Source organism: Aedes aegypti, chromosome 2, assembly GCF_002204515.2.
Source record: "Aedes aegypti strain LVP_AGWG chromosome 2, AaegL5.0 Primary Assembly, whole genome shotgun sequence".
Classification (NCBI taxonomy): Eukaryota; Metazoa; Arthropoda; class Insecta; order Diptera; family Culicidae; genus Aedes; species Aedes aegypti.
The window spans coordinates 183008621-183036123 of NC_035108.1; the positions used below are offsets into that span (position 1 = coordinate 183008621).

Here is a 27503-nt window from a genome sequence, read left to right on the forward strand (position 1 = left end):
ATGAATCAGCAGATTCTCCTGATTTGCTAATGCCAGCATCATCCGAACCGTCGACATTTTCACCACCGGAGCGTATGTTTCGGTGTAGTCGTATCCATGTCGCTGCGAGAACCCTTTAGCGACCAGTCTCGCTTTGTACTTGTCGATGGTGCCATCCGGTTTCATCTTGAGCTTGAACACCCATTTGCAATCTTCCGGTTTTCTTCCTTCCGGCAGGTCTACCAGCTCCCAGGTTTTGTTCGCCGCTAATGATTTCAACTCCTCTTCGATGGCTTCACGCCACCGTGGCCAATCCTCCCGTGACTTCATCTCCTCAACGGTATCCGGCAGGTCTTGCGCATAATTTTCAGCGTTCAGCGCGTACCAGTGGCGTAGCTAGGGTCTTTGGGGCCCGGTGCGGAGCCAGATTCCGGGGCCCCTCCCCGAAGGAGGTTTGCAAAATTGTTTTATTACCGAACTCACACGTACTTTCAACATTTTTTCGAAAACGTTCAATACACAAATTAATTAACTCATTACGCGTGGTAAAGATGGATGAATTATGAGTGACATCACGAAAAACTCATGAGCTCAGGTGAGATTCAGATCCACGACCTTGTATGCCAGACGAGTGCTTAACCAACTAAGCTACCGAGCCACTTGGCGATAACTCAGAAGGTTTAGGGACAAAATGTCGAAAGACAAAACGTCGAATGCCAAAACGTCGAATGCCAAAACGTCGAATCCCAAAACGTCGAAAGGGACAAAACGTCGAAAGGACAAAACGTCGAAAGCAGTAATTTTTCAAGCGAAGATGACTATAACGTTGCCAAGGACAACAATGGTTGCGATGCGAACGCCGTTGGAGACAGCAAAATTTACAATGTTCATCAAAGTAAGCATGGGACAAATTTTCAGAAAAATGTCAATCTTATCAATTTCTGACCATTGAAGAAGCAGTGCAGCCGAAGATTGAAAAAGAAGCCTGAGGTATAAGTAAAAATGATAGAAGTATGAAAACGACGCTTTGCTTTCTTTCGCGGTACCTCTGAACACCCATAATGGCAGAGGGATGGACTCTCAAAAGCAGTGCACCATTTTCCTTTTCGTGGACGAGCAAAATCTTTTTCACCAGATGCATTAGAATGTTTGTATGTTTGGAGCGTAACATCACGCCTTAGTTTAATTTGTTTTAATTTAAAATAAGATAGTTTTATCTCAATATGCTTAGATGTGTTTTATTATTATTGTGAATATTTTCCAGTTAAGTAAATTCTCAAAAATCTATGCAGCACTTGTTAAAATGTGAATTGAATTTTCTTCGGGTTGAGCTATCTATTACTACACTTTCTGTCGGATGTGAGATCACTGCGTCCATTTTTTTAGAACTATTGTGATATACACTTTTGCTTTTACAAAGACCCTCAGTGGCGAGAACGCCACCGAAATACTTTGCGCGGTGACTGAACTTTTAGCCATCTGCCATTGATGGGCAGAAGTCCTGTCTGTTAATGAATAGTGTATTATTTATTCTTTCAAAATGCACTCATTCTTTCAACAAATTAGTGACATAAATTTCATCAAATTAACAACTAGAACTTTTAACAATTGATGAGAGATTCTTTAAGATTTACTTCTATCAAATAGTAATAATTAAATCGATTTATTAATTTGCCTTTCGGAGGCATCTTCATTGGGATATCCAGCAAGTATTTTTTTGAATATACTTCTATACTTTTGGTAGCATTGATTTTTTTGTTATATAGAGTATGTATTTAGTCTTATTGTATGAATACCAAATAGAAAGATCAATGCAAGCATCTATTAATATTTTTTATTCAAACCATGCGCCTATCAATGTTTGACTATAAGTAGCATTTTAACGAGAAACTCCATTAATTATTTTAAAACCTGAATATTAATTAAAGAAAACCTAATCAATTTCTACAAGTTTTGCTAAAACAACTAAGAATTAAAAATTAAAATCACGATTACAACAGTTAAAATGAATACACCGTACTAGACAGAGTAAAGTTGGTACCTATTGGCCATTTTTTTATACAAAATGGACAAGTTCGAAGGCATCTTGGCTTCTAGTTATCAGATTGAACTCAAATTGTCACCGTTGCTTGAAACTAACTTTGACCGTTGCTTGAATAAATATAATAAGCTATAAATTCATAGTTTTCATAAACAAATTTTTAAGTTATCGCATTTTAAGTTTCTGCAATTTTGACAAAAAACGAAAGTTTTCAATTCAAAATAATTTTTGAATGGAAATACTTAGAACAATATGCCCTTCTGCAAAAATTGTTTAGTTTGATAATGCTCACAAGTTTATAGGATAAGATTTTTCAGTAAAACTGATTGTTTGCAAATTGTTTCATGCTAGTTTTCGCAAAATGGAAGATTTCCAATAACCCGGAATTTTGTGTTCCATATATTGTGATTTTGAAGTTAAAAGAAATTCGTGATATATTTGAGCTGCGGTTAAAACTTCAGGTCAATTAGACCACTGGAAGCCAAACTCTATCCATTTTGCAAGAAATATGGCCATTATTGTTAGACATAACTCATTTTTTTTTCTTTTCAACATTTTGTCCTTCCGACGTTTTGCCCTTTTGACGTTTTGGCATTCGACGTTTTGGCATTCGACGTTTCGACATTCGACGTTTCGGCATTCGACCTTTTGGCATTCGGTATTTCATTTTTTCGACGTTTTGTCCTTTCGACGTTTTGTCCCTTCGACGTTTTGTCCTTTCGTCGTTTCGGCATTCGACGTTTTGGCATTCGACATTTTGTCTTTCGACGTTTTATCACCCAACCAACTCAGAAGGTTACAAGTTTTAAATTCAAACCCAATATTTGTAAAAAAAAAATCGTGATTATATGGTCAAAATAATCTCTGCCAGTGAAATATCACCCATACCAGGGCGTAACTAGAGTTTCGTCCAGGAAATAGTTTTTATTGCTACGTCTTGTGAAATTAAAAAATATATATGTGAAACGATTGCCTCATAAGTATGTATGTGTTTCTGTTTAAAAGGATTTTTAGAGACATTCTTGGATAACTTTCTGTACGGTATTAAGTAGTATGCTTACGGTTATCCATAGCTGAACTTCCTGAAGACTCGTGAAAAATTCTTGGACCATATTTACTATATATCTGATGAAATCGCTGGACAAGCTTCAGAAATTCTAGTATTGTGCAAATCACTGATAAATTCTTTATTGGGGATTTTTTATGCAGATTTAATAGGCTATGCTATCAGGTCCGTCCCATTCGGGCTCAGATTGGGTACCACTTCTAGTACTGCATTTGGTCCCTCGGTAGTGCAAAAGGTACCCAAGTTTGACAGATCGCAGTACACTTTGAACGGCATTCTAGATTACTTTATGAGCCATAAAATTTTGAGCAACTGCAAGGGACATGGGGGTCTTTAATTTGTCTTTGATGCTATGTTATTTTATGAGGAATTCCCAGCGAAACTTATAGAGAAAATTTTCCAATTCTATGAAAAATAAAACTTGCACAGATTTTTCTGCAGTAAAAATCTGGAACTTCTTGAACTATGTCGAAATTCCTTACATTCTTAAATTTTTCGAAACTTTTCGAACACGAAATCATAGAAGAAATTTTGCAAGCATATTTGAAAGAATGCTTAAAAAACAGGTACAACCACTAAGGTGTTTCTGGGAAAATTTCTGCTTTAACCACTTGAAGAACTCCTTGTAGTAATGAACGAATTCAAAAAGAGCTCACTGGAGAAAAATGAAGGACAAATCTCAAAAGATTTTCGTTTACTGAGGAATTCTCTCAAATATTATCTTACATATTATTATAATACCAGAAAAAAATCTCAGTAAATAACTGAGGGGTATATTTGAAATAAGTAAAATAATTCGTAGAAGAATCCTTGGAGTTAATGGTTAAGAAATACTTGCGAAAACCACGGGCTTGGCCAAAGGTACGCCAAGAAATCCATTCAGTGGAATTCAGGCGAAAATACTCAAAGGTCGCCTTAGTGAAATTCTTGGTTGAAATCTTTATGAATTCCTAGAATGATTCCTGTAGGCAGTCTTGAATAATCCTTTAAAAAGAAATAAAATAGATATATTCGGAATCTCTGTGCAATTTGTTTAAAACCCGTAATGAATTGACGTCCATATAGGAACGCCAGATAGATTATTACTAGCTTTATCAAAGTGATTTTATACCCGAATGAATTCTTCAGAAATTAATAGAAAAAATCCTGATAGCATTGCTCAAAACATTCTCTAGAGTTTCTACAAGAAATCACTGGAAAAAGTTTCCTAGATTTATGGTTAATCTTAATTCTGTAGAAATCATGTTAGGATTTCTGCAAACATTCCTGAAAGAATTCTAAGCGAACTATTGAACGAATTTACTCGTATTTTTAACGCAATTTCGAGAGACGTTTAACAAAAAATAAATGTTGGTAAAATTCATGGCAAAATTTCGTATAAATTATCAGGAGAAATTTTAAAAGAAATATCCTTACGAATTATTTAAGGTCAACCGACAACAAATTATGATGATTTTTTCGATCAACAGTAAATTTTATGGAGAAGGGGGGGGGATTGGGGATTGTACAGTATAAGTGATTATTGTAAGAATAATCAAAATACTTCCGAAAACAATTTCAACATGTCATTGGTATACTTTATAGCAGACACCACCCTGGATAAATAACTGTAGTAATTTCTGAAGGATTGATTTTGAGATAAGGTTGATACCTTTTTTTTTTCTTTCGCCACCACTTCCTTCTAAAAATCGAAAATTTTGAAGACGAGACCAAATAACCCCATAAAACAACGACCCCAAAGATAACCTTGAAACACGAAGAGCGTATTGTTCTGTCACATTTCAAGAAAAAAAAAATGAAATTAAAATTTGTTAAAATTACCCTTTTTATGTATTTTATTTGTTTGAACCTCAGTTTGTACCTTGAATATTTTTCCCAGCCTTGGGTCTCCAACATGAAAGAAAATAAGTATTTGCATCAGTCTAAATAGTTAAAAAAATCAAAATCTTTGGCTAACACATTTTACAAAATTCATTATTTTGAAAATATTTTGAAATCTAAAAAACTGTACACTTTTAAGCCTTTACTCATTCATCATATTGAGAAGGTATCTGTATCATTTCTGAAATGAAAAGCAATAATAATGGTTCAGATCGTATGAAATGGGTACATGCTCAAAGCTCACCAATGCTCTAGATTTTTGGAGGCCTACAAACTAAGATAGATTTGATAGGAAATAATATTTCATGAAATAAATATTTATAAATTCAATGACGTAATTAGACTAAACATTTTTAAAATAGGTATTTGAACCTACTTAAGTATCTACAGGAGGTAAAGCCAAAAGCGGTCCTCATCAGGGCTGTTAAGAATCATGAGCGGCTTGCGACACTGACGAAACCAGTCTTCTCACTGTCACTAGACAAAGCTATATTTCATGTGCTCTTTCCATCATGTCGCATGACGGGGCTCTCATGAGAGCGATTGTAAAGGTTTTTTGCTTTTAAAATTTCTATCTCATTTTGGAGAATTTTGGGAAGCAAATGTGTTTGATGAGTAAAGAGGATATCCATTAATGATTCTAGCGATATAAATAACAATTAAATCAGATAATGAAATAAAAATGGTCTAGTTTACAATTCCGTCACAAGCCGTAGCGACGAAAAATAGAAGGAGAATTTGAAGAAAGCGTCTGTCATTGTCTCGCCGTCCGATGACAGTGAGAGAAGCATCTATGTAAAAGTCGCGCAACAACCTCTATTTACATTGAAGCTTTCCAGCACTGGTCCTCATCGAAGGCTCTTCTTTTTTTTCTGGTCAACCGACACCTTTTGACATCAGTTGTATTTTTACGTCAGCTTAGTTCTGGTACTAAGCCTAAACACGGACGCTCAGGGAGGCCTTCACACACACCTGAGACCCTGCATATCGAACCCATCAAATCATGAGCCGGGACCAACGGCTTTACTTCCCTTGCGAAGGAAGACGTGATCAGAGAATTTATGCCTCAGAAATTCCTGACGGCGTCGACGGGAATTGATACCCAACCGACTAGGGTGAGAGGCAATCACGCTTACCACTACACCACCGACGTCGCTTATCGAAGTCTTAGTTTTCTCATAAGTGGAATCGATTGAACAATACCAAGGAAAATAACTTACAAATATTTGTGGCCCCTAAACTGTGGGGGCCCAAAGCCATGGTCCCTCGGGCCCCTCGACCCACTCTAAAGTATTAAAAAAATGAATAATCAAGAGGCCCCTGTACATCGCTGATCCTAGTCTTCTCCAAAAATTATGATTGTCATGTTCATTATCTGTTTAGGATCTTACAAATTGTCAGTTTCCAACACGCTATGTCGAACTTTTAATGTTATGAGAACTCCGCCCTGCGATTTTGGGGCCCCCAAGAGCTCGGGGCCCGGTGCGGACCGCACCCACCGCACCCCCCTAGCTACGCTACTGGCGCGTACGCCAAACAGGAATAATCGTCCAATCTTGCCGGGGGCCTCCGGACACGTGCACTGCGCAGTGGAAGCGTGCTGGGCCCATAACCTGTCTTGAATAGCAGAGTTAATGAAAAGTCGAACTGCTTCTTGTGACGGTATAATTGTAAGTGCTCTTTATTTATTCTAATTACAGACATGCTTGCTATGATTGAATATTTAACTAAAGCTACTACGATTGGTTTGCTCAGTCTTGACACTATTCACTATCTTCACTCGACTGACAATTGGTTCATTCCAATTGAAATCATCGGCTGAAGTAATTCACCGACGTGCTGAGATCCGGCCTGGATGTAACCATCAGATAGGTAAGGCACCCTATCAGCTCACGGTAGGGCTTATCCAGTTTCTCGCTAGTCTCGCTCTTCTTCAGCTGCAGACCCGCTTCCATTGGAGTTGACACGGGCTTGGACTTCTCCATCCCGAAACGCTTCAGAATGGACCGAGTGTAGTGCTCCTGGCTCAACGTCATTCGTCCCAGCAGCACGTCGCAGCTGATCTTCAAACCAAGGAACATCTTCGCTTCATCCATGTCTTGCATCAAAAATTCCGTCTTCAACATTTTCTTGATGACGCCAATCATGGCAAAGAAACGTGATACGACGAGGATGTCGTCCACATACAGCAGCAGGAAAACCTTCTCGCCACCGCGCTCACGAATATACAGACAGCTATCGCTCTCGCATCCTCCGAGAGATTTCCGTTCAGAAACGCCGTCCGAACATCCATCTGATGAATCAGCAGATTCTTCTGATTTGCTAATGCCAGCATCATCCGAACCGTCGACATTTTCACCACCGGAGCGTATGTTTCGGTGTAGTCGTATCCATGTCGCTGCGAGAACCCTTTAGCGACCAGTCTCGCTTTGTACTTGTCGATGGTGCCATCCGGTTTCATCTTGAGCTTGAACACCCATTTGCAATCTTCCGGTTTTCTTACTTCCGGCAGGTCTACCAGCTCCCAGGTTTTGTTCGCCGCTAATGATTTCAACTCCTCTTCGATGGCTTCACGCCACCGTGGCCAATCCTCCCGTGACTTCATCTCCTCAACGGTATCCGGCAGGTCTTGCGCATAATTTTCAGCGTTCAGCGCGTACGCCAAACAGGAATAATCGTCTAATCTTGCCGGGGGCCTCCGGACACGTGCACTGCGCAGTGGAAGCGTGCTGGGCCCATAACCTGTCTTGAATAGCAGAGTTAATGAAAAGTCGAACTGCTTCTTGTGACGGTATAATTGTAAGTGCTCTTTATTTATTCTAATTACAGACATGATTGCTATGATTGAATATTTAACTAAAGCTACTACGATTGGTTTGCTCAGTCTTGACACTATTCACTATCTTCACTCGACTGACAATTGGTTCATTCCAAAGATTTGGTTTTTGATACTATGGTTTCCATTATCGCCATGATATTATCGCTAGAAGCCGACCAAACTAATTTTAAATCGTTGCGCTTAGATATAGAAGACGCATTGTTAGAAACATGGCGGCCACTTATCGTCGCTATGGACCGATGCACGAGTTCATTATGTGACGTTTGAGCGGTGCCGTGTTATTTATGTGACCATGGCAACAAGTGAATTCGGCACCGCTTAAACGTCAAATTAGTGAACTCGTGCATCGGTCCATAGTAAAAAATCTCGTTTGCTTGGGATGAGGGTAAAATGGTCGAAAATGCCATTTTATGGCTTTGTCGTTTTCTTGTACGTGTCGAAAAGTTGGTTGAAAAATTACAAACATATTTTAACATCGTTTGCATAGCATAAGCATAAGCTTTGATGACCGTACAATTCGTAGTTACTACTCCGTGATTGACCAGAATAATCTAAGTTTCACAAGGAACTAAGAGATGTAGCTTGGGAGTAACTTTTCATCTTCATTGTAAACTTTCGAGAACTCCAAATATTAAAAAAAATCAATAACAACGAGAACCACGTCCATAAGGTAATAGGGAAGGAATGTTAGTGTGACATCCATTGTTACTAGAGACCGAGATCATCTCTGCATCTCCAAGGCTATCATGGGAAGGACTTTTGTTATTGGAGAGGGATTATAGCTGCATGATTAGGATTCACCTTGGTAAATAATGCGATTCATGTAATCTAAGTTCAAAAAATCGCCTGTCAGTTCAAAAGTTCAAAAAATCGCCTATCAGTAACAACTTGAACATACGGTAAGACGACACTTTTAGCGTCAATGACGCTAATGACGCTGCGTCATACCATTTTTGTAACGATAAAAATAAGGGAAAAGGAAAGGTATGGGGAATAAAATGTTAATGTACAAGAGTCTATGTCGACACTAACAGTGACGATCTGTTCATATTTTGTTAAACCAATTCATTTAAGTAACATTCCCATGTTGTTATGATAAAAATAAATTTCATAATATATTGTGCATTTCGAATAAAAGCATGAAACGAGCTCACCAAATTGATCATCCATTTTTGATTGAGCAGCTGTAGCTACTTTGATCAGCATGCTGATTTCATAAAACTAAAATATCACTCCGACGACGCGACAACTTGAACTTGATTGCACTCAGAACGCGTGCAAACTAAAACGAGAAAAAAAAACTTTGGCGACGTGACGACGAAAAAAAAAACGATTTTTCTGCTGTTGATGAAACGAAGCCAAAACTCAAACCGTCAAGAGCACAATTCTAAAGAACCAGACATTGGTTCAAAACCTGATCGATTGACCATTACCTGGGAGGGAGAATTGAGCGTAATTGATCAAAAGAAATTTTTTGATTTTATCAATAGTGACAAATATCGAATAAGAATCAATTCATGTATTGCTGTTTGCATTTGAGGTGCAAATCTCAACTAAATGAGCTTCAAATGCGGTAAGACAAAACAATCAAAGGACACCTAGCAGCGATTACTTATATCACCGCCGACCGCCAATGAAAAGCTATCTTTGACATCGGGTTGCTTGTGGAAAATCCTACCGCGTTTAGTGTTCCCGCTTTTGATATTTGCATATCAAACGCACACAACAATATATTCAAAAGTATTTTCACGAGAGCGTTAATAATTCTGTTTAAATAAAAAGCATTGAAATACGCATCATTTCACTTTTTCAAATAAAAATGAAAATTGAATGCATAGAAAACTGTGGCCAGTTTACAATGTTTTTCCAGAAACTTCGGAGCTGCACAACAAATGAAAACTAGCGATTTTCACCCAGTTTGCTTTGATTGTCGTTGACAAGCTGGAGCTATCTTGCAGTTTGGAAATAAGTGTTCGATATTTTATGTGTAGTATCTACGCCTCCCTCCTAGCGAGTGAAGACTTGATCAAGCCCTCAGCCCGATCCGCTGTCCGGCCCTCCAGACTCGTGCTCCTGAAAATTTGAGGCTCAGCTTCGATGCATCTTTACCTTCTGCTTGGGCTTTAACGAAGCACTGAATTCGTTTCACGTGACTCGTTTTTTTATTTCCGCCGTGTGTTGAGCGGTTAATCAAAAATTGAAGTTTCAATGTCGATTTTTCGATCAGTGCTTCATCATTAGAGCAGCGACGAATTTCAGAGGAGTTTCACAAACGGAATTTAATGAGTTTGTTCTGATCAGAAGCGCATGATTACAATGCGTAAATATTAACCATTTGTCGACCAAACGTCTACCGAACGTATCCTATGGCACTACCCTTTCCATCAATATTCCACAACATCCCGTAACACCTATGAGAGGTCGTAGAGTTCTCTGCATCTTTCTTAAGTAGGTGTTCAATCAATCATCCTTCCCATTCCTCAGCTTTCCCAAGGACGTGGCCAGGACAACTCTCGATTATTGGAGGATGCGTCAATGTTGTCTAAGAGTTAGAGGTTAGTCCCAAATTGCAGACTTTGGTAACGGATGAGAAAGAGGCAACCCTCATACAATGGTCTAGGACTGTACCACCTACGAATTTGTGCGAAATGCTTGCTAATGCTAATGCTTAATGCTTGCATCTATGACATGAACAATCATGTAAATCTAAACAATTTTCATAATATTTTGTACATTGTATTCAGACTTGCGGTATTAGACAAAAAATTTGCAACTTTTTCAATTTTCCATACAAAATGAACAACTTTGGTAAGCTAGAGCTCAGTTATTTATGGATCGATTCGAACGAAATATTTACAAAACATCAGACATAACTTGAATTTTAACATATATTTTTGTTTTTTTTTTCCAATTGCGAGCTTAAAAGTAATAACGCTTCAACTAAATTTTCTTGAAAAAAAATTCTTTAACTAAAATTCAAAACTATTTATCTCAAAATTTAATTGCCCTACGCAACAACTGGCTTTAGCAAACTTGTCCATCTCGTCAAAATCTACAACTTTGCTGCATGGTATACTTGTCCTTCAATTTGTTTAGTTATTTCAATTTAATAAAATGACCAAAAAAATCACTTATTAGTCAAATCGTTACTGCTTTTCAATACGTGATTGAAAAAATCACTCATAAATATATGTTGAAATTCAAGTTATTTCTGAAGAACAGTGAAAATTTCATTAAAATATTTTTTCATATTTTGAGAAAAATGGACTTAAAGTCCAACACTTTGTAATTTTTTAACTCGTTTAGATTTTGATTCAAAATTCTACACATCTTTGTGTTACTTTCAAACAATACAATGTGAAATGAAGATCATGAAAACACATAATCCAAACCTCTAATAAAACGATTTTTTGGTGGACTATGTGCACTTGGTCCACTCTGACTGAACTACAGACTTGTATCGTTGGTAGTTCGACTGTAGTTCCTTGTTGGTGATATATTGGCTTTTCAGTGTAAAAGCAATGGTGATCGATATTGGATCAGGTACTAAATTCCGGTGGGCAGCTTTAAGTTCGATTTTCCCACCGAAAAAGCATCCTAAACTGGCTGCGGTCGTGCGGGAAATATCGATCCGCCAGACAGTTACAGGTTCTACCGAACCACACTGGACGAAAGAACTGTAACAATTGAGGTCCCAAACGGACCGAAACGTTGGACAAAATAAAATAACAGTTTTTAATTTTGTCAAGACTGAAAAGCCAATATATCACCAACAATGAACTAAAGACCACCGTTCAGTGATGGACTGAACAATTTCTAGGAAAACAACAATCATTCAAGGCTTGCATTGTCAAACTGGGTGCATATCTTCAAGATAAACAGATTTTCAACATTCTTCGACATCAGTATCGTAAATTATTCAATAATCCATATCTTCAATCCTGAAATCAGTGGCATTACGATAGCTTGGAAACTAAAGTTTTGTTGGGTCAGGGCAATGAAGACCAGAATATTCAAAAATGCGTTTAATCAGAGTGGACCAAGTGAAAATCTTGAGTACCGGCCAAAATATACTTGTAGAAAAAACGGGTTCTAGGATGCACTGGAATGTTTGCAATTTTTGGCCATCTATCCAAATATGGTAAATGTCCAGAAATCAAAATCAGATGCACTGAATTTATTTAATATTTATGAAATTCTATTGAGGGATGAAAAGAAGACTCATTCTGTAGCAAAACCTGAAAGGTCCTGCATTTTTTGGAATTTCTGAGCGCACAGATCATTTTCGTTTTTTTTTTGGTAAAAAGCAATTGGTCCACTCTGCCTGCATACTTTTATCAATTTTTATTGTCATCCAAAGTAAATTTGTTAAATATCTCTCGCAGTATACAACATCCATCAAATCTGATCAAAGTGAAATAGTTTGCATTTAATAATGGGAAGTAATGCACTTCAACAGAAAAGCCATCGCCTATCTCGATGCGTGGGAAATTTATTGCAAGAAATGCTCAAGAAAAGCATTTTTCTTTGATCGCAGTATGCAGCTGAAAAGAAATGTCAATTCAAATGGGGCTCACTGTAGAAAATTTCTACTAATACCTAGCTTAAAGCCTGATTTGCTGCTGAACAGGAATCGCTAAAGAAATTTCTCGCCGATTCCTTGCAGAAATTTTCAACAGCGACTCACGTTTGAACTGACATCTCTTTTCAACTAAGTACTGCGATAAGAAAAAGCGCTTTCTTGATCGATTCGTTGCAGGAATTTCCCATGCATCAAAATAGGCCAAGAAATTATTTGTCTGCAGCGAATCAGGCTTAATGACATAAAAAAAAACAATTTTCACAAGTTTTGTACTTGGACCACTCTGACTCAACACCGACCAAGTAGAAAATGCAGTAGGCTAGGTACCGTTTAAACTCATATTCCGAACACTTATGGCCAACAGTGATTTCAAATGCATCTGAAAGGCATAATTTAGCTGATATTTGTGAAAATTCTTATTTCTTTGCAAAGCCTAACTGTTAGCTGTTGCACACCTAACAGATAAAGTTGTTTATTGAAACTTGCTTAGTATTGTTATTATGTAAGAGTAGGTATGGAACAACATTTTGATTGAAATGCCGAACACTGTGTTCATTCTGTCTCATATTCCGAACACCTTGATTCAAATTCCGAACAGCACGAATAAATCGTATTCAATTGAAGAATTTCGCAAATGAAGTTTTCTGAGCTAGTTGTACTGGTCTCATCACTACTCCCAACGTATATAATACATTGTAAGACGTTAAAATTGAATTACAATCGACAGCAATTGTAATTTGACGACATATTTCAGCAAAACATTTCAACCAAATCGCCATACAAAAACCGAGTGCTCGGAATATGAGTCTGTTCGGTATGGTATAGTAGATGAAATCTTCACACAATTTTGCACTCCTTCCATCGTTGCACTTATCAGTCTTGTGAGCTTCCCGGGAAAGTTGTCATTGTCCTTGATTTTTCATAGCTCCACGCGGTCGCGCCGTCTTGAAATCGATTAAAAGGTGATGCGTTGGGACTTGGTCATCACGACATTTTTGGAGTATTAGCCGTGCAGACCAGATCTGTTCCGTTGTTGATCTGCCGTCAACGAAGCCGGCTTTGTGACTTCCCACGAACTCATTTACTACAGGTGATAGACGACGGAAGATTATCTGGGAAAATACTTTCTAGGGTGCATTTCGGATGGTGATTGCTTGGAAGATCTCACAATTAAATTTTGTAGATGGGGCATATTACCTCTTCTTTCCACTCCTTCAGTAATTGTTTGGTTTACCAGATTGTGCCTATCAGTCTATGCAGACAAATGGTGCCTCTCTGGACCCTTTTTTATGAGTTCAGTTCCGATACCATCTTTACCAGCAGTTTTATTATCGTGAGCTGGTAAATGACATCCTTAGCCTCGCCTCATAGTGGAAGCTAGTTGGTTTCCATCGTCCACAGTACTGGAGATGATATTTTCTCCGTTTTCTTTGCTCTCATTGTTCTCAACGCCATTCAGGTGTTTATCGAAGTGCTGCTTCCATCTTGCGATTACCTCACGATCGTTGGGTAAGATGCTCCCATAATTAAGAGGGTTAGAAGCAAGTGACAAAAACCTAGTTTTGAGGAAATCGACTTTGAAGTTTTTTAGCAATTTTTCATTCATAACACATTGTATGGGAACCAAAAAATCAGCGAAATCTATTACGAATTATGTATTTTTTTTCTGTTGGATGAAAAAATCAAGGTAAATAACCGTTGGAAAGGATGGAAACAGTAGAATTCTACAGTAAATTCAACTCAAAACCGGTCAAAATGTCACTTACACCGCTTTGCGGTTAGGCCTTTTAATTATTCTTTCACAACTCGGCTCGCGGCACAATGCTATTACAGGATGCGGTAAGCTTTCGGTGAACTTCCGCGTTTCTTGACACCGGCACAGCTGTTCCATCTGCTCAGACTCCGACTCTTTCAGGCGGCCTTTTTTTCTTCCAAAAGGGGCGGGCTTACGGTTGCCAAATATTCAGATTATGTCAGTTTTAAATTCATCTTATGTCCAGCCTCTTCTTTCGAGGCCTTTCACTCCGTTACCTTCTACTAAACCATGGGATGGGGATTACATGACCGACCTCACTTATGTTAAGTAAGACGAAGTTCTTTCTACTACCAAGATTTGAAATCGAATCGTTTTCCTAATGTAACCACTAATAATACTTTTGAATGTGATAACGTTGATTAGAGTTGGAAATGTAAGCAATTATTTTTTATTTCATTTTAACAGAAGTTCATTAACTGTTAAGATTGCACTTCATTCTATCAATTCAACTTATATTGCGTAATCGAGTTTCCTGCAAGTAGATAAATCTCTTCCGGTGTTGTAGGCGCTCCCAATGACACCCACAACTGATCTGCATCAATCCCGGCATCTTTCCTCGCCGACATTAGCGCATTACGTATGGCAAACAAGACCACTACACTCATAACAGAAGCGGGTTCACCAGTAGTTTTCGATCGCAGGACACCCGCTGGATTGGGGCTATTCCGGAGAAATCTTACTCTAAAATCAATCGGAATATCTTTGGCTCCCGGAGGCTTATAGTTCCATGAACGATTCGTTAATAACTCTCCGCTGATCGGATCGAACACAATTTTTTCCGTTAAAAAGTATCCCAGCCCCATGACAAAAGCACCTTCAATTTGACCGACATCAATTCCCGGGCTTAGACTTTCTCCAGTATCCTCAAGGATATCCACACGAATTATCTGCAAGTTTCCAGTAAGGACATCAATTTCGACTTCTGCACAACTAAGTCCCCAAATGATGTACGGTTCAAGCTCTGATTCTTTGTACATGTATGATGCACTGAGATTTATATTTTCTCGGTAGGATTGTTCTATTACGAAGACCCAGGATGCGTCTTTGTTTTTGTCCTTAATTGGACGAATTCTATCCAGTAGTATTTCACATGCTTTTTTAATTGCCTGTGGAGAAAAACCAAAAGTATAAGATACCATCAAATTCAATATAATTAGCGACACTTACATATCCGACTGCTTCGCTAGTGTAACTGGCCTGAGTACAAACAGCATTCGGCGACACCAAATTGTTCGTTGATTTTATGCTTATCATCTCCATTGGGATTCCCAATACATATGCTGCCACCTGAACGGCTTTGGTGTTCAATCCTTGGCCCATTTCGATTCCACCGTGAGCGATGGAAACCGTTCCGTCTCCATGGTAGATAGAAACAATTGCGTGCAATGCTCCCAAGTATGTCATTTGATATTTCATAGGAATGACGGCGATTCCTCGCTTTCGCCAGCGGTTTTGAACATTGAAACGGTTTACCTCAGCCTTTCGATCATCATACCCAACATCCTTCCGAAATTCCGAAAGAAGTTCAATCATCTTAGATCCTTCAGCCATGTTCGCCATTCGGACATCCAAAGCGTCTAGTCCTACTTTGTGAGCTACGTGCTCCATAATAGTTTCGATCATTGCAATAGCTTCCACTGATCCTGGAGCTCGCAGCCATGTATTGCTAGCAATGTCTGTCCGTGCATTAGACGCCTCTATTTTAAAATTGTCGTTGGTATAACAATTTGAATAGTAATTGTTGATGTAGAAAGGAGTTTCGTTGTACGAAGATCCAGAGTCATGGATGATTTTGTTATGGAGTTTTTGAATTTTTCCTTGGTTACAGAAACTAGCTTCGTATTGCGAGTAACACCCGTAGCGTTTTCCTATTGCTGCCATATTTTCCTCCAAAGTTAATACCATTCGTACTGGCCTCTTTAACAGATGAGCAGCAAGAGCGCAAGCACACGCTACAAATGCAGAGCGACTGGCTTTACCTCCATAGGAACCACCTACGCGGCGAACATGGATGTTGAGCCGATTTTCGGGAATATTGAGCATTCGGGATATTGCTATCTGAACAAGGTCGACCCATTGAGTAGATGGATATACATCCATTTCGTTTTCAACTGGTACGCAGATACAGGTTTGAGTTTCCATATAATAGTGGTATTGCAAACCGAGATCCAATTGACCGGATATTTTCTTTGGCCCCTCAACGGATTTAGGATAATTTTGTCCTTCGAAACCATGGTCAGTCTCGATGATGCGATCATTTTGATTGTTCTCAATAATGTTCTGTATGGTACAGTAGGAAGGCTTTTCTGCTACATCATAGGTGACTGAAACTTGTTTGCCAGCTTTATTTGCTAATTCGAATGTTTCAGCGACTATCACTCCAATTGGTTGTCCGTGGTACAACACTTTGTCACTGCAGAATATTTCCTCTTTTTCTGGACAAATATCTTTGAACGGCATTACTTTATTTTGGCCGGGAACATCTTTAGCTGAGTAGAAAGCTACCACCCCAGAAGTGTTCAATGCCGCATCCGCGTCAATGTTCAAAATTCTGGCATTAGCTTTTGTTGCCAGCACGAAACAAGCATACAATTCATTGGCCATGACTGGAATATCATTGACAAACTGGGACTTCCCTGAAGTTTGTGACAGTCCTTCGATTTTCGGGATGTTCTTGGTTAGAGGCCAATTTTGTGGAATCGTATCGAATTGCTGTGAACCACTAGATACTGGACGTTGCCATGGGGTTCCTCCTGAAACAAGTTCTCTTTTAATCGGGATGGACCTTTCCAACGCTGTGCTCAAAATAAATTTGTAAAATAGAGATTCTGCCAAGCCTTTTCGGTATTCTGGAGAAGCATCTGGTAAAACACTATCCGGTTGAAGCTCGTTCGATAGAACTGTTAGCGCATTATTCAAAGTGGTGTCGTCATAAGCGTCCTGTCCGACAAGATAGCGTTCCGTTGCTGTTGCGTGTGTGAACTGTTGAAATAAGTTAATTGATTACTAAGCCGATATCAGTACAATCTACGTATGTAGTTGAATGTATGAAATACAATGCTTTTCACAGTTTTTATGTTGCTGTCATGTTTTTAAATGCTTCACAAGATTGTTCAAGAACAATGAGATTTTTTAATTAAACTTTCAATCGGTACAATTGAAGTGTTATGAAACAGTGTAAATAATTGAGACTTTTATAACACTTTTATTAATTTGGTTACCCACTTTATGTAGAGGTACGGTTCTTAACAATTTTAGCATCGACTAAGATAGAATAGCCCTTCTTCTGGGTGCTTCTTGTACTTACTAGTTAACTTAACTTACTAAAGTTAAACTAGTTCCTTCTTGTGTTTGCTTCTTATATTTACTAGTTAACCATTTTGTCAATACCGATTGTTTATGCTTCTTTTTGAACTACAGAGAAACGGGTCATTCGGGAAGAGGGACATTTAAAGAAGCACACTTTGGCAATGTAAGTACAGTATTGTTTCCTTTACGACTATTCAATCAAAATAAGGTTTTAATTTTCAAATATTTAAGGGTTAGTGTTGTGTCAGTTGTGAACCACTTTTGATATAAACATTGATCACAGTTGCATTGATCTCGTGTTATATTACTCGATATCTACTTTATGTGATGGATTTTCTCAATATCGAGCTATATACAGTTGACTGTAGTCGCTCATGCATCTGTGCCTTTTTGTACAATGGTTCGAATCGACAATTTTGCAGGAAACAAATATTTTCTTCTCACTTGTTGGTTCTAGACATATGATGTCTGTAGAGAAGTTGTTCGTAATTGAGTTTTATTTATTGTCACCGTCTCGAATTGTTACATTCCACAGACTGTTTTTTAAGCTAAAAAATCATAAGCCTATTCTTAAAGAAATACTTAGACACATTAGAATCGAACAATGAATTCACACAATTGAACACACGAAAACATCTAGACAACGGATTGTTGAGTCCGTAAGAAGTCCTGTGGCGCCTAATCTACAGCAAATCACGTTCCCTCAGTTGATGAAGCGGCGCGTAGAACTGAACGTCTTCCAGAAGTGCAGGACAATCGATATTTTCCATGATGAAATCAAAAACGAAAAGCCTTTGCAGGTTGTTACGTCTGGCGTCCAACATCTCCAGATTGATGAGCCTACATCGTGCTGGGTAATCCGGCAAGTTGACAGGATCTGACCAAGGCAGCTGTCGAAGGGCGTACCGAATAAAACTCCGTTGAACTTTCTCCAGCCTGACCGATTCGAGTGGTGTGATGCGGTGCCCATACATATGCTGCGAACCAACGAGCAGTACAGCGATTTGAGCGCATAATTTTCATTGAAATCGTTTGTACTGCGAAGAACGAATCCAAGGACCGCGTACGCCTTAGCATTAATTACAGAGATATGCTCGTTGAAACGCACTTTTGTATCGATGATTACTCCAAGATCACGAATTGAGATTCGTTGTCGTTGACCGTTTTTTAACAAATCCGTGTTGGAATTGATATATAAGCGATTGAGATGCAGTGTACAGGACATTATGAACCAGTTCTTCGAAAATTTTCGCCAGGCAGCACAGAATTGAAATTCCTTGATAATTTTGAACACCACGAGTAGAGCCTCTTTTAAAAATCGGGATGACTGAGGCTGTCTTCCAAAGTTCTGCTTTGGAGCGACTTGTTGAAAATGATTGTCAATGCAATTTGGAAAGAATCGGCACATTCCTTGAAGAGTAACGGTGGAAGATTGTCGGTACCAGGGCCTTCATTGGTGTCCAATTTATGAAAGGCAGATAATACATCCTGCTGAGCAAAGTCAAAAGGCTCGAAGTTTAGATCGAAAGTGGGACAATTCCTGTGACTGCCCGCGAGAACGTCGGCGGGTTTGCACAGTGTACGTTTTCGAGAAGACCTGCAAACAAATTAGCAATACCTTCGGGGGAGCTAGCGACGGTGTCTCCGAAAGCCATTTCAGCTGGAAATTTGTGCACACGTTTGCGATTCCGTATGACGGTGCAGAAGGCGGAGGGATCTTCCTTTGCAGTCGTTTCCATGCGAGCAACGTACCGTCGAAACGAGGCTGTTTGACAGTCGATATAGCTGGCTTCTATGAGACGAAGCTTGTCACGGTTCTCAACAGATCGTGACTGAAAATAACGCCTTCGAGATTTACGAACAATACTGACGTTCTACACCTACTTGTCCCATGTTCTATGCAAACCTTATTGACCGCGGGACAAATATGCGTAGAACGGCAGTGCACGTCGAGACATTATACTTGAACTAAATTGAAAATTCTTCTACAGTATTTGAATACTTACAAAAACATTCAAAGATTAGAATTTATTTCAAATGGCTTCGTGGTCCCCTGACTTGTAGTCATGCCCCCCTAGGGGTCCGTGGACCACCGGTTTGAAAACCCTGGCATAGAGTATCTTTGTGATTGTAAAAATGATCAATGGATAAGTGAACGAGTTCACTATGGCCCAATGCACGAGTTCACTATTTGACGTTTAAGCGGTGCCGTGTTATTTACGTGACCATGGCAACTAGTGAATATGGCACCGCTCAAACGTCAAATTAGTGAACTCGTGCAAAGGTCCATGGACCAATGCACGAGTTCATTTTTTGACGTTTGAGCGATACCGTGTTATTTATGTAGCCATGGAAACGAGTGAATTCGGCACCGCTCAAACGTCAAATTAGTGAACTCGTGCATCGGTCCATGGACCAATGCAAACGTTCACTCGTTGACGTTTTAGGGGTGCCGTGTTATATGTGTGACCATGGAACCAAGTAAATTTGGCACTCAAACGTCAAAATAGCGAAGTCGTGCATCGGTTCATTGGCAAAGAACTCAAGTAAGGGTTCAGCGATAAAATCTATACTTAATATCAAGCTGAATGAATGATATGATATTCACTTTAACTCAGCTATCCTATTTCATTGAAAATTATTGAAAGTCGTATTCAACCATTATACAAATACTGTACTGCCATGTCACATGGAAATACTTTCTAATAAACATGATCTGCGCCTATATCACGAAAGCATTCCAAATTTAGGACTGAATAATCTGTACGTTCATGTATTTTTTATTCATACCGTCCCGTACCCGACTTATTTTTTTTTTCAAACCCGGAACCGACCCGAAAAAAATCGATGTTTAATCCCGAACCCGACCTGAAACCCGATTTTTTTTGTGAGAAAAATCCAAACAAATCCTGAGATTTTAAAAATAGTAAATCCATCGTTCCCCACGCTTCCAAGCTTCCAAGCTTTTTTTTTTGCTCAAGAAACCTGAACAAAACCGAAATTTTTCAAGCCCAAACCAAACTCGAACCTGATCCAGATAAATTTAAAATTTTATTTTGCCATCTGTTCTAAACATAGAATCGTTGTTATGAAAAAAGTTTCGGTACAAGTACGTGTTAAACCTTAATTCAGCTGTTTGGGTAGCTTCAAATATGCCTCAGCTGAATAAAATGTACCAAAAAACTAAACATTACATATACTTTGCAATTGGATTAAATGGACAAATTCATATGAAATTTGTCCATTTGATCCAATTGAAAAGTATATGTAATGTTTAGTTTTTCGGTAGTTTTTAAACTTCCACTCGGCTGGTTATCCGTAAACCATGATCATAATTAATTAAACAAGTGAATTAAAATTGCTAAAAATGTATGTTTAGGAGCCGAACAATAAGCGTAATGGCAACACACAGCTTTTGTTCAACAAAGGCTGTTTTGAATCAATTATTGAAGCGTTTGTACAGCATCAGATTGTTATCAGAGAGAACACTAAGCTAAGAAGCAAACTCTGTCTTAACTGGGACGTAACGCCAGAAAAAAGAGGACGATTGTGTAGGAATCGCTCTAAGGAGATCTTTTTTTACAGGAAATCCTCCAGGAGTTATTTCAATGTTCACGTAAAGAACATAAAACAAATAAAAATCGTTAATGAATTTCTTTAAAGGTTACTCCAGGAACTCCTCGGGAAAATCCTTCATAGACTGCTCAATGAGTTTATTCCGAATATCATTATATTCCATCAGATATTTTTCAGGGTTTAGTAAAAGCCGTTAAGCCCAGAAGAAAAATTTTGAAGTTTCTTCAGGTTACCTCACAAATTTATCAAAAGATTTCTCAAAAAAATCTTCCATTGATTCTGAAAAGAATTTCTAAACAGAACCTCTAAAAAGTTTTTTCAATTAGTACTCAAAGAAACTGACTATTATATTTTCAGGAAATGCTCTAGAGAGTTTTTAAGTTTTTAGACTAGATTTTACAGTGACATTTGTCCAACATATGCTTTAATTTTTTTAGAAACTCATCAAGGAAAAAGTCTTGCAAGCGAGTAGATGGCATGAATTAAAGTCTAACCCCATTTTGAAATTCCTTTTCTAAATTGAGGATTCCGGTTCTGGCTTATGCAAATCATCGTAAATGTGGGCTATTCCCGTATTTATAGATTCAATTTGCGAGTTAATATAAAGTGTTGCTTGAAACCCGTTTAATGTAGCTATTTTTGAACTCATTAGTTACATTAGACACACATTTATTCGATTAGGGAGAAAATTAATTTAAAAAAAAATCGTCCAACATAAAGGAAATTGCATGCAAATATTTCCACTATACTCTATTTTTCAACCAAAACAAAGTAAACTATTTTTTCTCATAAAAATAATTTAAAAAATAAACAGTTTTCAACAAAAAATCTGTTTTTTTTTAGTTTTTATGATAAATATGATTTCGATGACGGATACTTGAACGTGAACCAAAGAAAAAATATTTGCATGTATAAAAAATAATTTGACTAAGACGACATATAATGCAAAGAAGAATACGACCCAATAAAACCCTTATTGACGATATTTGTGAATGATATGAAAACATATCACTTTTTTTTTTAAAGTTTCTCTAATCAAGCAAATCAATCAATATCACATTCTTTTGAATACTCACGGCAGGGTTTATTCCTCCATAGCATACGGCTGCTGCATCTACAACGGTGCGATCCTCTCTGAACTTTAACAAGAATGCTCCGTTCACGTATGCGTGAGCATTTTGAGCTCGCGGCATAATTTTGAAAGACTTGAACACGTGACGTTTTGGTTCCAAAGGTGGCAAGATAACGCTCAAAATCAATTTCTTATTCAAGTCCATGCAAACGAATTCCGATGGTTTTACACAGATGATGTTGCCATTGCATTCCACTAGAAAAGAATTTCAATTATATTTAGTTTCGGTTTCTTACAAAGACAATTTTTACTAACTAATTCTCATTGTTGCTCCAACGGTTTCCAGAATCAGATATAGATCAGATGGAAAGTCGTTATGCTCGTGTTTTATACTCAAATTTCCCGCAATCGTTCCAGTATTTCGAACTGGTACATTAGCAATCAGATCAATGTGGTGCATAAGTTCGGAACAATAATTAAAGCTGGGATTTTTACTCGAGGCGTCGGATAGTATACTCATGAATTCATTTAATGTAACGTTAGCTCCAATGATCAAATTGCTTTCCAATTTGTGTGATCGTAGCTCACCAATGGAGGTAACATCGATGAATATTTGCAAGTTATCACTTCTACGATATACTCCTGTAACATAAAAGTTTAATAGAGAGGTGAACAACTCAAGTGAATTATTTGTTTCCAACCTACCATGTGCAGTGTTACCTCCAATCAGCATATACGGTTTTGATCCGATCTTTTCAAATATTTTGAACACATCGCTTACGCTGTATACTTTATACCATTCCTTGTTTCCTGGGAAGCTTAATTGAATGCACTTTCGATCATGAACTTTCTCATCGACAGGGCATTTTCCAGCACACTTATTATTATTTTTCGAATAAGCCTCTCCTAGATCTTCGATATCAAAGAACGCCTGCTTCAGTTTTGGATCAGCGTCACAGGCCAAAGATTTGAATGCGTCCAAGATAGGTCGATAGCCAGTGCAGCGGCAAATATTTCCTCCAAATGCATTTTCGACCTCAGCCATCGATACCATTCCCTTTTTAGACTGCAACAGACTGTACATGTTCATGACCATGCCGGGAGAACAGTATCCACATTGTGTACCATTAAAATGCGCGAGCACTTTTTGCGTAGCATGATAATCAGTTCGCTCATCGCCGATTCCCTCAACGGTAACGATATCCAACCCATGGCAGGCGAATATTGGAAACAAACACTGCAGAACAGAAACCCCGACCAGACGGAAGAAACTAGATTATTACAGAACATGTTCCTCTGATTATTTTATATAACCAGTTGTTATAAAGCAAGTATAGTAAAAAAGGAAAATTCTAACGCAGTTTGCACAAAATGAAACAATAATATAACAAATCCTGATAATAAATCTTGGAGCTGTTTAGTGGAATACCTATAAGTAGATGGAATTAAATGGAAATTATGGAAATTGAAATTGAAATGGAATTAAATGGTATAGTACTAAATTCCGTTTTTCATCTACTTAACAAATCCTATTATAATAGAAGCAAAATTATTACAGAATGTATTTACCAAAATACATTGTTCCAAAATAACAAAATTATGATCAATTATGTTACTGTTCAAACATCAGATGTAATTAACAACAAGTGTACACATGCAATTTCCGAAATATATTGAATGTTGTTATAAATCTGTTACAAACAATTAAATACAAAGCCTTCTGAATAACAAAACTATATGAATATCTGTTATTTTAACCACTGTTGATAAAAATGAGTAATAATCTTGTTACATGATTCCGATCGGGACCTGCAAAAATCAAATCACTTTCATCTTCATTGCTTTTCTTACCGAGTTAACAGCATGGGAAACAATTTCTCCACTCACTGGATGTGGCCCTGATACATTTACTATACATGCACCACAACCGCCTTCCAAGCACATGAACTTGGTCCCGCTGAGATGGGCATGGTTGCGAATGAATGTGTTCAATGATGTCTCGATGGGAATAGACGATGTGCTCACTGCAATTGGGCCAATATTTGAGGTTTGTTTTGTTTTATGATTGAAATTGATAAGACTCACCGGAGAAATCCTTTCCGTTCAATCTGAAATCAACAGACATATTTCTAATAGAACGCAGTGATTGATTTACAGAAAACTTACTGCCGTCAACTGAATGTTACTTCCAACAGATGATTTATGTGAGTGGATTGTTGCTCTCCCGCACAGCTATTATCGTGTACAGTGTAGATCACAAAATTTTCTCGCAGAATAGGCAACCCCATAGAGATTCACGTAGAAGTTCTTCACCACGCGGTTTGATTGGCACTGTAAGCAAGCCGCAAAAAAGAGAATGGAAACATGTGTAAATGTGTATAAGGATTTGGTTTTAACACAAGGATGCGACAATTATTCGATTTTGTTATGTAGAATTAGAGCAAAACAGAATAACGAATGAATATTACAAAACAATGTTTCAATTAGCTTACTGGAATTTAGTTTAATGGAAGTAGCAATATCTGATAAGATTAAAAAATAATTCATAGCACAATCCCAAATTCAAATATTTTACTGATGAGTAATATTTCACTATAGTTCAGAAAATAAAATTATTATAAAAGATATATTCAGAGATTTAACATAACATTTTATGCATGAATTGTATTCTAAAAAAATGTTTGTATTAGTTAGGCCTTTTATAGTGTTGTTTTAAAACTAGAGTGACATAATAAAGTTCTTTATTAGAGTACATTATAAAATTCGTATAATCTATATTTTTAATTCTAAATTGCGTAAAATTGGATCAAGAATTTAAACCTACTCTACGAATACGGATTGAAAACTCGTCTAAAGTAGGTAGGCTGCCAAGAAAATTGAAAAAATCTGATGTTTCTTCATATGTTTCCAATTGTGCTAATCGTTCCGGAATTGCTTTTAGAATTAGTCTAACACATATATTTGTTCCAGTAGGGTGGGTAATCGTGGTCATTTTTTTAGATCAAGGCATTTTTTGGGTCTCGACCAAGTGGTAAAAAATGAGCACAAACATTTTCGTCTTACGTCACGTTTCTCAATATGGGGTCCGCGGATCGATCGATCGTGTAAATAGCACGCTGAAGTGAACACCTCACAGCGAGTCTTTTTTCGACGTTACTAAGGATGAGAAACAGTGGTCTAACGGGTGTTCAATGAAAAATGAGAATTTGTTCAGCCATATACAAAAAAAAAACTATGTTTATGTTTTCAATGAATTCAGTATTTTTTAACATAAACATAATAATGAACATTCTTCAAAAACCTCAATGCATATTGAAAAAGGAACCTTGATCAGCCGTACGACGAAACTTAGTCGCGATTCTCTCACAAAAGCGCTGGACGGCATTGACGTCCATCTTCTGCATATAATTCCGGATCATCGTGGTGAACTGATTCGTATACTTGGCTTGCCAATTTGTTTTGCACATTAGGGCACTGCGACAGCTGAAAAAATCCTCAATGGTTCGGTACTGGGGCAAGTTGGTCGGGATTCTTTTGGGGTCGATGACCATGCGTATCGTAAGAAACATAGAGCTTAGTGATATTTGACCACACGAACACTCGCATACGCTCATCATACACAGTTTATTTTTGTTTTCCTCAACGAAACTTGCACACGCTTTCCAGTCCCATCAAAATGCATATTGTAATATCACCTAATTTGTTTTTTTTTTACCCGGATTGTTGGTGATTTTCGAGACAGAGTGCAGTGCATATTATTTTACTCTGAGTTTGAGTTTCACAACTACATCTGCACTAGGGCACCCACACCATTGAGCGGTAATAGTGGTTATCAACTATTTGGTCAACCATTTTTCGGAAGCTCACAGAGCAATTCTCTTGAAAAGGAAAAAAAAAAATACACTCTCTACTTTAATAACGGAAAGGTAGGTATTTTAAATATTTACAGGTAGTACTTTGTGAAGCCCAAGCAGGATGGTTCGTTTTCGCGTCGGTCGAGAAGTTTTCGTTTTCGTGCGTTTTTGCGTCGGCCGAGAAGTGTTTTTTCTGTTTTCGCTGGTCTTGCTGGGCAGTGCGTGAAGCAAGTTTACTCGTTATTCATTTAGCCCGTATGCTTTAAGCGTGTTGATGACCAAATTGAAGTGCTTTGGAGCTGCCCTGTCAACGATGGATCATCAATTGGTGAGCTCTTTTCATGTTTCTATTTCACATCTTTATGGTAAAAACGGAATGAATGTTGCATTTATTTATTTGTTCATTTTATAATGATTGGTTCGACACTTCAAGTGTCGGCGTACTATGATTCATATTTTTATCATACATATAAATTTACTTCTATTTTTAATTACAAAAACCAACTTTGAAAAGTTGGACTCACGAAGTGTCGACGTTTTTTTCCATAGACTAATAGAAGATTATTTCGTTTCATGTTCCATGAATCGAATCACTTACCAAACGCAACAAACTCTTTGAATGATTTGTCACTGAAGGTGTCGACAAATTTTAGTGCAGAAGTGCAAAATATAAGAAGACTACGTAAATGGATAACTTTTTAAATTGAGGTTACACGAATCGCATCACTTACCAAGGTGAATCCAGATAGTGTAGCTTCTGAATCCTTCTCATTAACAAAAACTCCTTCTCGTGACAACCATGAAGATGCAGAGGTATACTCGGTCTTCAGTAACAATGGATATCACACTAACATTCCTTCCCTTCCTGATATGCACCCTTCTTTATTTGATTGGCGAGTTTTGTAGGTTTTTATTTCTGTACTCGGCATTCCAATATCAGATTCTCAAATTTTCCTCCCGAACCCGAAAATCACTTGAAAGTAACCTGAAGTAAGGTGCTAAATTACCTGAAGAAAGTTATAATCCTCCAAACGTTGTGTATGATTGAACTGATGAAAAAATGGGGCCCAGATATCCATAGCGTCGTACGCGCAGTAATTCAGCAAAATCAAATGTGATCGTGAATAGCATAGAGGAGTATAGTGTATCTTCGTATAAGCCATACGATATACGAATGCAAAAAAGTTGAGAAGTATTCGCTGTCCTGTTTGAGATGTAACGTCTAAAAGAAGATGATGACAAGAAAGACCAACATATTGATTATTCATAGCTTATGTTCACGGTGGGGCCCAGATAGCCGTAGCGGTAAACGCGCAGCTATTCAGCAAGACCAAGCTGAGGGTCGTGGGTTCGAATCCCACCGGTCGAGGATCTTTTCGTAGAGGAAATTTTCTCGACTTCCCAGGGCATAGAGTATCTTCGTACCTGTCACACGATATACACATGCAAAAATGGTCAATTGGCACAGAAAGCTCTCAGTTAATAACT

At 37.9% G+C, this 27503-nt stretch overlaps 1 protein-coding gene across 2 annotated transcripts; it reads right to left on the bottom strand.

Moving 5' to 3' along the window:
• Window positions 1-14515: 14515 nt before the first annotated feature.
• On the bottom strand, window positions 14516-24504 carry LOC5573296 (xanthine dehydrogenase/oxidase). 2 transcript variants are annotated; one of them, XM_021843372.1, is made up of 9 exons: window positions 24328-24503; window positions 24247-24269; window positions 24013-24185; window positions 23287-23398; window positions 22867-23227; window positions 22477-22803; window positions 22166-22416; window positions 15372-17186; window positions 14516-15310 (listed from the first exon to the last, which is right to left on the bottom strand). In XM_021843372.1, the coding sequence occupies exons 3-9, from the start codon at window positions 24024-24026 to the stop codon at window positions 14645-14647; spliced, it is 3546 nt and encodes a 1181-aa protein (XP_021699064.1). In that variant the 5' UTR covers window positions 24027-24185; window positions 24247-24269; window positions 24328-24503; the 3' UTR covers window positions 14516-14644. The 2 variants fall into 2 exon arrangements, with proteins under 2 accessions (XP_021699064.1, XP_021699063.1); XM_021843371.1 differs by having other exon boundaries at window positions 22867-23398; window positions 24247-24504.
• Window positions 24505-27503: the final 2999 nt, after the last annotated feature.

What these genes read in the sequence shown, in the direction of transcription:
- LOC5573296 (XM_021843371.1), bottom strand. Translation starts at nt 24,286, where the DNA reads ATGTCTGTTGATTTCAGATTGAACGGAAAGGATTTCTCCG. An exon ending in GAACGGAAAGGATTTCTCCG is followed by an intron (nt 24,186 to 24,246) that starts GTGAGTCTTATC and finishes GCCCAATTGCAG; the next exon opens with TGAGCACATCGTCTATTCCC. An exon ending in ATGGAGGAATAAACCCTGCC is followed by an intron (nt 17,187 to 22,165) that starts GTGAGTATTCAA and finishes TTATTTCAACAG; the next exon opens with TTCACACACGCAACAGCAAC.